The sequence below is a fragment of the Lates calcarifer genome, linkage group LG23 (genome assembly GCF_001640805.2).
Source record: "Lates calcarifer isolate ASB-BC8 linkage group LG23, TLL_Latcal_v3, whole genome shotgun sequence".
Lineage (NCBI taxonomy): Eukaryota > Metazoa > Chordata > Actinopteri > Centropomidae > Lates > Lates calcarifer.
In genome coordinates, this window is record NC_066855.1 from 8,169,272 (window position 1) to 8,182,432 (window position 13,161).

A 13,161-nucleotide genomic window follows, 5' to 3' on the forward strand; every position below is an offset into this window, starting at 1 on the left:
TTACTGGAACATGCACTTAATGTCAATCTGGGTATGACTGAAGATTTGGGATGCACAGCAGTCCACTCCTGACTGGGAATCATCTGACCAAAACAGCTTAATGTGTGAACAAGTATGCTGAGGTAAGTGCATATGTTCATTTATGTAATTTACTAAATATTTTCGTGGCAAGGCATTTTGTTGTGCATGTACTCAATGAATGTTTAAATCAACATGATGTAAGAACATGAAGTATTTTAAAAACAAAGTTATTTTACATGTTGTGTAATTTATCTCAAAGACAAGTTTTGTACAATCTTTGCTCAAATAAATACATCATATTCTGTTATTTATGCCCTTTCAGAAGTCAAATTTCTTGCTACATTTTCTATCATATCAGCAGAGGAACTGCTGAGGTGGAGATCAACAAGTCAAAAAGATGTGGAAGTTCCAGAAAAGTTCAGGCTGTTTATTCCTTCTCTGTTGCATCTGCTTGACTGAGTGTCGGGTGCTGAAGTTTGTTGTAGCTGTAAGTTTACTCAGTTGTTTTTTTCCCCTCTCTCTCTCCCATGTACATAACTGGTAATCTTGTATTGTACTTTCATATTCAGTTCTGTTAGACACAATGTAATCACATCCAAGCTGTTTATATATAATATCAGATAAGATTTATTTGTTGAATGGTAGAATGTTATTGTAATCTGGACACTTCTTTAGATCACTTGAGTGAGATACTACTGTACATTGTTGCCGATTACACTGTATTTTTCTGCTGGGTGAGCGCTATTATATTTACACATTTATATTACAAAGGATTACTTTGAGTCTAAACTCCAACAGTGTCAGGCGTATCTCACCCAGACTCTACAGCTTTGTTCATAAACCTCTTTGCATATTTTTCTTTCACACTGTTGTTCAGTGATACATTGAAAAAGATGACTGACGGATTTAAGTGAAAACATTTATCATGAAATGTGAGAAAGTTCTTTTTTAAGCGCCCTATCTAATACCTCATATGTTATTCTGGTGTGTTCGTCACTTACTACTGACTTGCATTAAGATGTTTGTTATGTTACACTGGCAGTTAAAAACTTAAAATACAGCCTCACAGTTACCATTTACAGTAACTGAAGTCAGGGTGATATTTACTACTGTCTAGCAGTGGAACTTAATTGCCTCATCTCAAGTTGTGTTTGTTTTCATATGTAGTAATTTGCCCCTTCATATCTAATTTTCACTACATTTCACACTAAGCACTGTATTTCAAATTAGTATTTCAAATATTCTTGACCTTATATGACATTGAAGCGCTGTACATGAATAAATAAGTAATAATCATTAAAAACTGAATGTTGCAACTAATGTTATAAAAGCAGTTAATAAGTGCTTTTGATACTTCATGACATTAAATTAATTTAATTTAATTTTTAATCATATATACCTAATCTAATTTATTACTTGTCAGTTGTTAAAATATGCATGAATTCCACTATTTTATTTTACATTAGCTGTGAAGTTCAAGTTCAGTTCAGTGTTAAATCTTAAATCTTGTGTTTGGCATCAAAATAACAATTATCTCTACAAGCAAACCACAACTCTGTTGACTTGACTTTGTGGTCTGTTTTGTTCTTGTGGTTTTCCACAAATGAGTTTAGATCACTGTGGTGCTAACAGGAGTGAATCAGATGTGTTCTCAGGTTGATCATGCCAACAGATCAGCTCCAGTGCTTGTGTCTAGATGACATCATCAGAATGACTCCTCTGTGTCTTAAATCCAGACCGGACTGGCCAAGATTGTAGGTTTCTATTTCTGACCTCTGTCTCAGGGTGTGCTTTTCCTTTAAGTACACAGTGTAATGGCTGGCACAACAGCACGCAGTCTACATGATACAATCTGTTATGACTTTTAAGGTGTTCCGACATGGTGATCGATCGCCTATTGAATCGTATCCCAGGGATCCTCATGGGGAGGACGTGTGGGCTCAGGGCTTTGGACAGTTGACTGAGGTACTGGGTGTTACTATGTGCGTGTGTGTGTGTAATTTCTGTTTTGTAAAGGAAGAACAAAGAAACCAAACTTAAGGAGTTTTTAAGGTTGTACAGTGTTTAAATTCCATTGAGCTATTAATTTTTTTAGAACCACTTATCCTATATAGGCTGGTATGGTGGCCCTGGAGATCAAAGTACAGTAACAATTCGGAAAACAAAAAAGCATTTCAGAAAGCACAATAACAATTCAGGAAACAAAACAACAATTTGTTTGACATTTGTTAACTGTTGTTTTCTCTGAAATGTTGTTTTGTGAATTTTTATTATGTTTTCTGAAATGTTTGTTCATTGAAAGTTGTTGTGTTTTCTGAATTGGCATTGTTCTTTGACCTCCAAGGCCACTGTAGGCTGAAGTCCTGGAGCATATCCCAGCATGAACTGGGATGACACACTGAACAGGTTTCCAGTCCATAGTCTGAAAAATGCAAAATAAAAATCTGACTTACAGAAGAGCAAGTATAGAGTATGTATGAGGGCTCCTTTTGTGTTGGTCTCTTATTTGATGTCAAAAATTGCCATATATTTCACTTACCAGGTTACATGATAAAATCAGTTTCTAATAAGTCTTGAGATGGTGGAAAAGCTTCTTGTGTAGAGTTTTAGTTAAATTCCTTCCTACTGGGATATTGTTTGGCTCTCAGTCAATTAGCCAGTTTACAGTGAATAAACTTATTATTTTGGGCCCTTGGAAGCCCTGCAGAAGAGGTGAAACTGATTATTTTATGTAGATAAGTTGAATCTGACCTTAAATCTTCCAAATCTTCAGCAAAAAGGTCAGAATTTACAAAAGAAAAATTAACGGCAATGGCAATTTTCCTTTCAGCTGGGCATGAAACAACAGTTTGAGCTTGGCAGGTTTCTGAGGAGGCGCTATGGAAACTTTCTCAATGAAGACTACAACAACAAGGAGGTTAGTATATTTGTGTATGCATATATGAATGTGTGATCTTTGGCTAGCAGAGCTTCCCAGTGTCACCTAATCCTGCTGTCATGGGTGCCCTCACTTCAACATGTGAAATCGAGTTCATGTGTGGCCGGCAATATTCTCTAATGGTTGTAACTGCACTAACTTAATGAGCATGACTCATATTGGTGATATCACTGCCATGGCCTTGTAATATGCTGTAACATGTGGGGTAATCTTGCCCATGGGTTCCATGTACAGTACAGTTGGCAGCATGCATGTTGGTTCAGTATGCCCCTGGGCCGTATGCTCAGCATACTGTCATTACAGAGATATGATTTTCGCTTGCCTTTCCTGCCTTTTTTTTTTTTTAAAACACTCACTGTCTTCCTTTTTCCCTCACTCTCTCTACCACCCATCCCCTCCCTCTTCTCCCTCCATCCTTGCATTCAGTCCTTTCCTCCCTCTCTTAAATAACACGCAATTACCACAAAAATAACAGCTCTTCTCAGTACCTGTCAGTGGCGATTTGTCGCCCAAGTCTCTGTCAACTTGTACCGTACATTTCCCTGCACTGCCACGTCTGTTTTAATTTGACAAAAGGGGGGTGGAGGGGTGGGGGTTAAAAAAAAGCATTCTCGGCATCACAGGAACATCCAACCTTATCAGCGTGATTTACTGTGCGCAAAAACCTGACACGAGGTGACAGAGAGATATAGACAAGCGAAGGCTGATGTCAGAAGAGATCACAGCAAGACGGATCTTTTTCCCCCTCCCTTGCCCATCCATTTGGATCCTTTCTGACTCCCCTCCTCTTCATGTGAAGGGAATACCTCAGTTAACTTGGGATAAATACAGCTCACTCATGATACACTTCAGCTTTGCTGGGCGCATTTATTTTGCATCTTTATTAAACAAAAATAGAAACTGAATTATGTGCATTTTCACTTTGCAAATGCAAATGCAATCCTTTTGAGTTTCCAAAATGCATTTCCTTTTCCTATAAAAAGCTAAGTGAGCCTGTGTGTCCCATTTGCAACACAGCAGACAGTGGTATCAAGTCTTGTGCTAACATATGCACACATTTTAACACCTGTGTTCCCTCCATGTTTCTCACAGTTATACGTGCGGAGCACCGACTACGACCGCACTCTGATGAGTGCCCAGGCCTGCCTTGCTGGGATGTTCCCCCCAACTAGACGCCTGCCTCCCATCATGCCCCAGTTACTGTGGCGGCCTATTCCAGTGCACACCATCCCCAGGGCCCAGGACAAGGTGGGCTGCTGAGCCACATAAATATTTCCTTTCACACAGCAGCCGTACACTACTAAACAGAAACTTGCCCTCCTTTGCAGGCTCCATGTTGCAGTCTGTGTTCACCCCAGCTGTGAACCCAGCGCTCTGAAATTCCCCACTGTTTTAAAGTGTGAAATGAACACATAATTGTGCCCAGAAGACTTGCAGTACCTGCAGTAAGTGTGCAATATTTACACTGATGTTGTGTGCTGTTATTCTTGATTTCTCAAGCTGCTGAAGTCTCCAGGCAAAGACTGTCCAAGGTTCAGAGCACTGATGATGGAGACCTTTGAGAGTCAGCCTTACCAGAGGTTTCTAAGGGCTCACCAGGTAAGAGAAAGAATACAGTCTTCCAAACAGTCCTCTAAATAAACTGTGCTGTAGCTCATTCTCAGCATCTGTTCAATGACGTGAACGTTCTACTCACAGCACAGTTTGTGTTAAACATCACTTTTCCATGAGTCATGTGCCTGTTAAACACTGAAAACTTGTTTGTAGCTGTGGTGTTTTATATCATCAGAATTATATAATCAAAGTGTGCCGTGAATAATACTTTTCCTCACCTCAGCTGCATCTTTCTTCTGCTTATCCATGCCTTTAATTTGTATATTAACAAACACTGTGAAATGCACATTTCTGTAAAACAGCAAAATATATACTTCACAGTTGCCGGTGCCAACGCTGTCAGCACCTCCAGTGGACGTGTTAGTTGCGCTGTAGACATCATGTCCTCTCAGTGATTTTTCTCAGGCACAGTGACTCCAGTGCCTACAAAAAGCTGCACAGTGCAATTTCTCTCACATTCTCAGAGACACTAATTAACGGTTGGATTGAATTAGATTAAGAATTACAATGAAAAGGTTTTAATTAAACGGAGTCCCATGTGCGGCCTATTGGGGTGATGTTTGAGATCAGGACAGGGCCTCCTGGATTGGATTTTAACACCCTCTGCTGGAGGCACAGCACCTGCAAGTTATATGCAAGAACAAAAAAGGTGCCAATTTTCATTGCCTTGTCTGAACAAAGGTTAAACTTCAGCAAACCATGTTAATCTGGTAAATTAAGTATCTAATGTGTGCAATTTTGGATGCTGAACACCAAATAAGAGATATTTTATCAGTGCAGCGGCAAAAACAAACACAAAAAAAGTTGAATACTACTTATAAAAATGGTAATTAAATTGTTGTATTCCCTGGAGCTTTATCCTTCAGAGTGAGGAGTTTAAACTAATGTTCTTTTTCTTTTCCTTCACCATGCAGTACTTTGTGGAGGGACTTTCCAACAACACTGGCTACCCTGTGTCCAAACTGGTTGGCAAAAAAATATGGAGGGTCTATGACACTCTCACCTGTCAGGTATACACGCATGAACATAATGAAGATTGCATGCCACCTGTATTCTGCCAATTTACGAATGCTTTGAGTACTGACACAAAGAGCAGCTGCAGCAGAAAGAGAGTGAAACACAGAGAGGGAAAAAGAGCTTTCTTCAATACATCTGCAGAGGGACGGGGGGGTTGGGTGGGTGGAATCATTTTCATACATACAGTAAGACATGAATATGAATAGGACAACATATTGAAATGATAATTGAAGCATTATGAGATGGGTGGATTCTAGGCCAGGTTGAATACGCTCATTCACACTTGCAAAAATGAGCATCTGTTATCTTCAGACTGCTGCTAAAAATAGCCGGGATAATAGAAACGATGAAATGCGGCCATTTAAAACGGCTGTTGTGATTCATATGTTGTGTAATGTGATTATTAGTGGGATGTAGGGGGTAACAAATGTTTTTTTTTTTTTTTTTTCCTTTTTTTTGCGCAGAGGATCCATAACTTGACTCTCCCACACTGGGCCACCCAAGACGTCCTAGCCACCCTGAAGAGGATAGCATCCTTTGAGGTCATGTACAGCATCCTCAGTCACAAGCGCAGAGAGAAGGCCAGGCTCTCGGGAGGTGGGAGATTCACATTAGAGGCAATTAATTTGAGGCACTGTTGTGACAAAAAATGTTATTAGACCAAAGAAAAAAAAATTAAATCAGTGTATGTGATGTTGTGACTGCTGGCTGAGGCTTTGTTTATGCCTCAGACAGTGTGAAGTGCTGGGCTGGGTTTCTCAAAAGTATATTATTACATGTGAGCTAATGAAAAAGATGATTATGGCACTATGACAAGATGCTCAATAAGGTCAAAAGGACTGTGTTGGTGTCTGGGAAAAAATTCATTTGTGCTGTTGACACTGTTGTTAATTTACCAGGGGTTCTACTGAATGCCATCCTGAGGAATTTCTCCAGGGCTGTAGAGCAACGGAGCTCTCTTAAGTTCATCATGTACTCAGCTGTAAGTTTTTTTTGGTCATACACATTTATAATCTACAATGCAAACTACTGTTATCTCCTCAGCTCCTTATTGCTGTGATGTTTATTCCTCGTTCCAGCATGACTCGACACTCATCACCCTCCAGGCGGCTCTGGACGTGTACAACGGCCTCCTCCCTCCTTACGCTGCCTGTCAGCTCTTTGAGTTCTACCAGGAGTATGATGGGTAATGACTTCCTTCCAACGTCACCTCATGCTATCTTCTCTTTGCATATTTAAGCACGCTATCTAGGTCAGATAGCCTAAACAGCCCACAAGTGTGTTCTAGTCTTTAGCTGCAACCAAACCATTTCCAGTACATTTATGTTTTACCTTTTCACTTCAGTGAAAAATCTGGCAGAGATCCAGGGCTGTGATGGCCAAATTAGTACATGACACAAATTCATTTACATAACACTTAACCGTAATTGTGCGTCATCTCATTGCATTCATCCTAATAATTCCCCAGATCCTATTCCCTGGAACTGTATTACCGCAATGACTCTTGGCGCGAACCCTACCCCAACCCCATCCCAGGATGCAACGGGATGAACCCCTGCCCTTTGTCCTTGTTCAATGAACTGGTGCGAGATGTGGTGGCAGAGGACTGGGAGGTCGAGTGCGGGTTTAGGACAAAATGGTCAAGCACAGGTGAAGAGGATACTTTTTTTTTTTTTAACATATTCCCATGATTGCACTGACTTCTATTTGCTTCTATTTCCACACACATACTTTGGCACTGTTAACACTTCACTGCAATATGTTTATTCCTGGATCCGCTTTGGGGAGCAGAATAGGGGTTTTCGGCACAGACTGTCAGATTTAAAAAATATCAGGGCTTTTGGAAATCTTCCAAATGTTCCATATTCACATGTACCCTAACCTGGGGTTTGTCATCTCCCACAGGTGTCATCACGGCTCTTGCAGTGGCCGTGGGTCTCCTGGCAGTGGCACTGTTGTTCAGCATAGGAGTAGCGATCCACAGGAGGAGAGCGCACTACTCCAGAGAGGTGTAATGCAGACAACTGTCACACATGTGCCAAAAATACAAAAAGGTGCTTCTCAGGTGTGGAAACAGCTCTAATAATAATAATGATAATAATAATGTGCCATGTACTTTGATAATATAGATCCTGACTGGGTGTCTGTGTGTGTGTGTGTGTGTGTGGGGGAGGTTCATGGGCTTTTTACTTCTACTATATTTGGAGGACTAAAATAATACACAGCATGTATGTGAAAATTATGAAATGAATATAGCTGAGAAATAAAATGTATTCAAAATTATTTTTAGCAGGCATCACTAAATTTTATTTCACTCTTGACAGTGTGAACTCTACATAGTGACATTCATTGTTCATTCACTGTTTGGTTCATGTCATTTCACATTCTTTGCTGTTTGGTTTCTCACTTCTTGTCCAGGTCTGTGGCAACTGTGGAACAACAGGACAGATAATGAGTGTTAGAGTTTTATTAAGATAAGCCCAAATGTAATGGGATGTATTGCATTGTAATATATTTTGGTAAGAATCAAGGAATCAAGGTATCATTTCACATTGATTTAGTTCTTTAGTTTAGTACTTGATGCTGTCATGGTAGACCCAGTCAATGTTTAGCTTTGAGCATCTATAACATCTTCCTTTATCCCTCCCCCTTCCACCCATCTCCAACCCCCATCCTTGCTCCCCCTTGCTCGTACCTCGGACGTCCAGCTTACACTCCACTTCATCCTGGCCCAGCTCGTTGACGGCCATGCAGGAGTATTTGCCCCCGTCAAAGGTGCTTGGCTTACGAATGTTGAGGGTCAGCACTCCTTGGTTGTTCTGCATCAAGTACTTGGGATCCTCACCGATGATCATTCTGTTCTTCATCCAGATAATCTTAGGCTAAGACACAAAAAAGTCAAATTAATTTTAAAAATCAGGTCTGATTAAACTTCTTAGATATGATAAAGCAGATTCAGTTTATTGTTTTCTCAGGCTGCTTGTTAAATATAAAAAAGGGCTACTGTAAGTAGCTCTGGACAAGAGTCCCTCTTACAGCAAACTTCACATCTTGATTTAAGTGGCACTGTCAGCCTCCTCCTGTGAATCAGGCTCCACAGGCTATTTTAACATGCACGTTTACCTTAGGGAAGCCTCTCACGGAGCAACTGATGGCAGTGCTGTAACCGGCCACTACAGATCTGTCAACTAAGGGTTGAGTAAACTTGGGCATGCAGTTCATGTCTTTCTCCTTGTAGGGGTTTGCTTTGAGTTCCAGGCCTGTGGAGAAAGGGGACAAACTTGGTCAACCCTAATAAATCCAAGCAGAAAGGTGACTTATTTCACTTAACATCTCCAGTGCTATGTATACACTGTATACATATACATACAGATACATGCGCACACAAAGTCGCACCTGTCTTGGCGATGACAGCCGTGTTCTTGCTGAGGCGTGGCTCCTCACTCAGGCCGCAGAGGTTTTCACTGTAGACGCGGAACATGTACTCATTGCCCATGATCAGATCTGAGGCTGTGCAGTTTGTCCGTCTGTTATGTTCATAAACAGTGAACCATTCCTGGAGAAAGAGAAAAGTGGATTGTATTAAAAACTTAAAGGATTTTAGCAGGTAACTGTAGGGGTCATCGAGGCCTCCCCCTCTCACCTTGGTCTTCATGTCCGCCTTTTGGATGGTGTATCCAGTGACCTCACAGTTGCCATCATCCTTCGGGGGCTCCCACTCCAGTGCTGCGTTGAATCCCCAGACATCTGTCACCCTCACATTCACTGGAGGCCCAGGTTTTTCTATTTCAATAAAAACACCAGTGCCATATTGTAGTGCAGTCCAGGTGCAAAAGATGTATTTTTCTTTCCCTGAATAATTTCTTGAATGGAAAATTCCCACTGAAATAAGTGTCCTGACCGCCTTACCGACAACCCTGATTTCGATGGTGGCTCTGTCCTCCAAGTTCTCAATCTGTAGAACCAGCTCATATTTTCCAGAGTGCTCTCTCTCTGCCGAGCGAATGAAGAGGATGGTATCCACATTTGAGTTACGGACGTTGACCATCTTGGGGTCAATGGGTTGACCGTCCTTGTACCAGGATGCGACAGGGCGTGGCTTACCCTATGACACAAAAGCAAAGCATGATCCCTTGTTATGAATACAACAGATTTGCTCCAAGTTGTTTTTCAAAAGATGTGACATTTACTATTTCAAAATCACTGATGCCACAAATTTTAAAATACTTTATTGGGGCTCTGTCTTTGGCTTAAGAGCTGCAAGATTTTCTTTTGAATTGAGTCTTGAAGAGGACGCACTACCACTTTGTCATTAGAATTACTTTACAGATACAGTGCCTGATTGTGCTAGAGATCCCAACAGTTAACAACATTAGAAAACACTGGAACAACCTGTAACATCATGGCACACTCCTGCAAGAAATGAGAGCCTTGGACATTTTGCTGCTCCTTGTCCTTATTTTCCCTGCAGTTTCCCACTAATGATTGTAATTTTTATTATTTTTATTATATATTTTATTGTGAGTTAAGTCTCTCTAACCTGGAAGGGGACGACCAGGTTGATCTTTTCTCCCACTCTTCTGATGTACTTTGTTCTCAGCTCGCGAGGAAGGCGGATCTTTGGATGTTCTAAGGCAGAAAGACAGGAGTCAGCTCATTAAAAGACACTGTACTGGAGGTATAAAGCATTAGTCTATAGCAAGTATATATATAGATATATATGTCTGTGTGTACATATATATGACAGACTCACCAACAATCTCACGGATGGTGACAGGCTGTGACAGAAGAGCAGGAGGACTGCGTCCAGCAACATTTACCGCCACCACTCTGAAGTTGATCTTTTCTCCCACAGGGAGGCCACGCACCACAAATCCCTGTCTCTCACAAAGTTCCTGGTTTGCCACCACCCACTCAGTGGCTAAAATAAAACAGAATTACATGCAGGGAGTGGGATTAGATTCTTATTACATATTATATTGTAAGCATAATGTCTGGTTTTATCACCTCCTTCCTTGCAGTATTCAATAACGTAGCCATCCAGGCCTCCAGCACCAATCCTCTCTGGCGCGAGCCACTTGAGGCTGCATGTGCTGTCTGTCACATCATGCACTGTCAAACGCGTTGGCTCACTAGTTGGGGCTGAGAATGACAGTAAGAGAGACTCAGGAGAATCAAAAGCTTGGCTGGCTAAAGATGGGTGATGCACAAAGGGAGGAACAGGGAGAAGCTGTGAAAGAGAAAACTAAAGATGGCTGTGAAACATACCAATAGGCATGAAAGGTTTGGAGTTGAGACTTGGCTGAGACATGCCAATGCTGTTGACGGCAAACACCCTCATCTCATACAGAATGCCTTCAATCATCCTCTTAGCCTCATAGGTGGTCGATGGATACACATCAAAGTTAAGCTTTGTCCATCGGGAGGAACCTTTCTTCTTCCTCTCCATGAGATAACCTGATGGTGTAAATACACAGTGATCACAATTCAGGGCAAAATTAATACATTCTCCATTTGGTTCCAATATGGTTAAGTATAAAAAGGTGGAGAGAAAAAAAACATCCATTATTTACCTTTGACTGGTGCACCACCATCAAATTTAGGAGCCTCCCAAACGATGGTGGCGCAGTCCTCTCCCACTGATGTGCATTTAACATGCTCAGGGGGGTCAGGCACATCTAAAATAAGATTGCAATTAGTTTTAACATGTGCAGGTAAAGTTTAAAATACAGTAGATGAAACAGTTAAAAAGTTAATTGTAAACCACATCACAGCACATCGGTTACTCAATGATACACCAACTATTTCACTGTCAAAACTTCACTTACCCACAATCTTAATAAACAGAACAGCCTTGTCCTCTCCAGCAGGGTTGGTGACACAGATGGTGTAGTTGCCCTCATCGTCCCTCTCTGCCCCCTCTATGACGAAGGAGCTCAGGTCTTTCCTGGACTCCACCCTTATGCGCCCCTCAGTCTCTGTAATTGGCTAACAGGAAATCGTTGTGGGTTAGTAACATGATTGCACAAGTGATGTGTGTTGTCACAGGATGCACCAAGTTGCTTCAAATAGCCCTAAGTTAATGAATTTCTAAGTAACAAAGAGACTTAGGCACTTTGGTTCGGGGCCAGATACAGTTGCTCTTGGGCCAACCAGAAGGACACTTGTTGTTGGATGTCTAGGGTTGACCATAGGTTGACTATGGCAGCACTTGGGCTGCTAAAGCGTCTTACTCTTGTGATATTAGGGTAAAATAAGAACCTGTCCCACTAGGGAACAGTCATATCCTGTTTCAGAAAGTAGGCCACTTTGGTTCTCGAACCAAAAATAGCAGGGGTCTCTTCTCTTCTTGCACCCCTGTGACCTTTATTGCCTGTGGGCATAGGGAACATCAAGTGAAGTTATTTTCAGTTCAGTTCAGTGTTTTTGTGAGGTAGCATTAACTGAAGCCCAGTGAAAAAGACACTGGGAAGACACAAAGCACCCATTTTTGGGCGGCTGTGGCTCAGGAGGTAGAGCAATCGCCCACCAATCGCAAGGTCGGTGGCTCCTCCAGTCCACATGCCGAAGTATCCTTGGGCAAGATACTGAACCCCAAGTTGCCTCCTGATGTTTGTCATCGGTGTGTGAATGTGTGTGTCTGTGCTAGAAAGCACTGTTGTATAGAGGTGCTGTATGAATGTGTGTGTGAATGGGGTGAATGTGATCTGTAGTGTGAAGTGCTTTGAGTGGTTGAAAAGACTAGAAAAGCGCTATATAAGTACAGTCCATTTCTGTGGTCATTTTTAAACATGATTTCCTTCTGTGATATTCAACTTGGCTGCTGTGTTAGCTATGTTTTGCCCTCTGTTTGTATCTACCATGTGCACACATTATGCAATCCAAATCATTTATGCAGCATTGCTATGTTAAACATGAACATATTTGTTCATTTAGCACTATGTGATATACTGTATAGTGACCATCATACTTTATCTCCTTTAGACCAGACAACAGTGGGTGCTGGTTCTCCTGTGATCTCCACATCCAAGCGGAGCTTGTTGCCCGCCACCACAATGATGGTGTTTTGGGAGACCATGTTTCCAGTGGTGTCCAGGTGGATCTTTGGAGGCTCTGGTTAATGTATAACATACAAAGTCAGAGTATGTGGAAGAGTATAATTTGACCTATACACAAGATTCAAAAGTTTTAAATTACTTGCAAACCTAGGTAATTTAAGGCTTCTTACCTTGTCTTGGCACATAGTCAATCTTAATTTCTGTTTTGAGAGGAAAAAGAGAGTTGACAACATTATGCAGGATGTTGATGATTAATGCAACCACAATAGCAGCCTTTATAATTATTTTGTCTTTCTCACCCAAGAAGTTGAGTTTGGCAGAAAGTGACAGAGCATATCCATCAGGAATAAATGTGTAGTCTCCAGCATCCTCTGGCTTCACATTATCAATAATCAGCCGGTGAAACCTGAAACAACCGACAAAGAGGATTTAATGTGGGGGAAACATGAGCCTTGTGAAATAAAGACATTTTTTCTCAGTTTACATATATCCTAATATTTTGCATGCCCTCGT

At 41.3% G+C, this 13,161-nt stretch overlaps 2 protein-coding genes across 4 annotated transcripts in view; one reads left to right on the forward strand and one right to left on the reverse strand.

The window, feature by feature from the left end:
- LOC108886812 (testicular acid phosphatase homolog) lies at positions 1–7,873 on the forward strand. 3 transcript variants are annotated; one of them, XM_018681862.2, is made up of 12 exons: positions 1–122; positions 380–508; positions 1,891–1,986; positions 2,852–2,938; positions 4,052–4,207; positions 4,460–4,558; positions 5,488–5,583; positions 6,055–6,187; positions 6,490–6,572; positions 6,670–6,776; positions 7,059–7,240; positions 7,496–7,873. In XM_018681862.2, the coding sequence occupies exons 2-12, from the start codon at positions 419–421 to the stop codon at positions 7,603–7,605; spliced, it is 1,239 nt and encodes a 412-aa protein (XP_018537378.1). In that variant the 5' UTR covers positions 1–122; positions 380–418; the 3' UTR covers positions 7,606–7,873. The 3 variants fall into 3 exon arrangements, with proteins under 3 accessions (XP_018537378.1, XP_018537379.1, XP_050922491.1); XM_018681863.2 differs by having other exon boundaries at positions 6–122; positions 383–508; XM_051066534.1 differs by having other exon boundaries at positions 23–122; positions 344–508.
- Positions 7,871–13,161, reverse strand: part of LOC108886811 (myosin-binding protein C, fast-type-like) — a 23,210-nt gene continuing 17,919 nt past the window's right edge. Inside the window, 15 exon segments of the mRNA XM_051066528.1 lie at positions 7,871–8,019; positions 8,286–8,472; positions 8,714–8,850; positions 8,987–9,146; positions 9,234–9,373; positions 9,500–9,695; positions 10,131–10,219; positions 10,344–10,511; positions 10,598–10,732; positions 10,859–11,047; positions 11,164–11,268; positions 11,419–11,578; positions 12,561–12,703; positions 12,819–12,848; positions 12,948–13,054. Of these exon segments, the coding sequence (XP_050922485.1) occupies positions 7,994–8,019; positions 8,286–8,472; positions 8,714–8,850; positions 8,987–9,146; positions 9,234–9,373; positions 9,500–9,695; positions 10,131–10,219; positions 10,344–10,511; positions 10,598–10,732; positions 10,859–11,047; positions 11,164–11,268; positions 11,419–11,578; positions 12,561–12,703; positions 12,819–12,848; positions 12,948–13,054 (1,972 nt within the window). The 3' untranslated portion in view covers positions 7,871–7,993.

Coding starts and splice junctions, on each gene's coding strand:
- LOC108886812 (XM_018681862.2), top strand. CDS start 419: ATGTGGAAGTTCCAGAAAAGTTCAGGCTGTTTATTCCTTCTCTGTTGC. Junction 509..1,890: donor TGCTGAAGTTTGTTGTAGCT/GTAAGTTTACTC, acceptor ATGACTTTTAAG/GTGTTCCGACATGGTGATCG. Junction 4,208..4,459: donor TCCCCAGGGCCCAGGACAAG/GTGGGCTGCTGA, acceptor TGATTTCTCAAG/CTGCTGAAGTCTCCAGGCAA.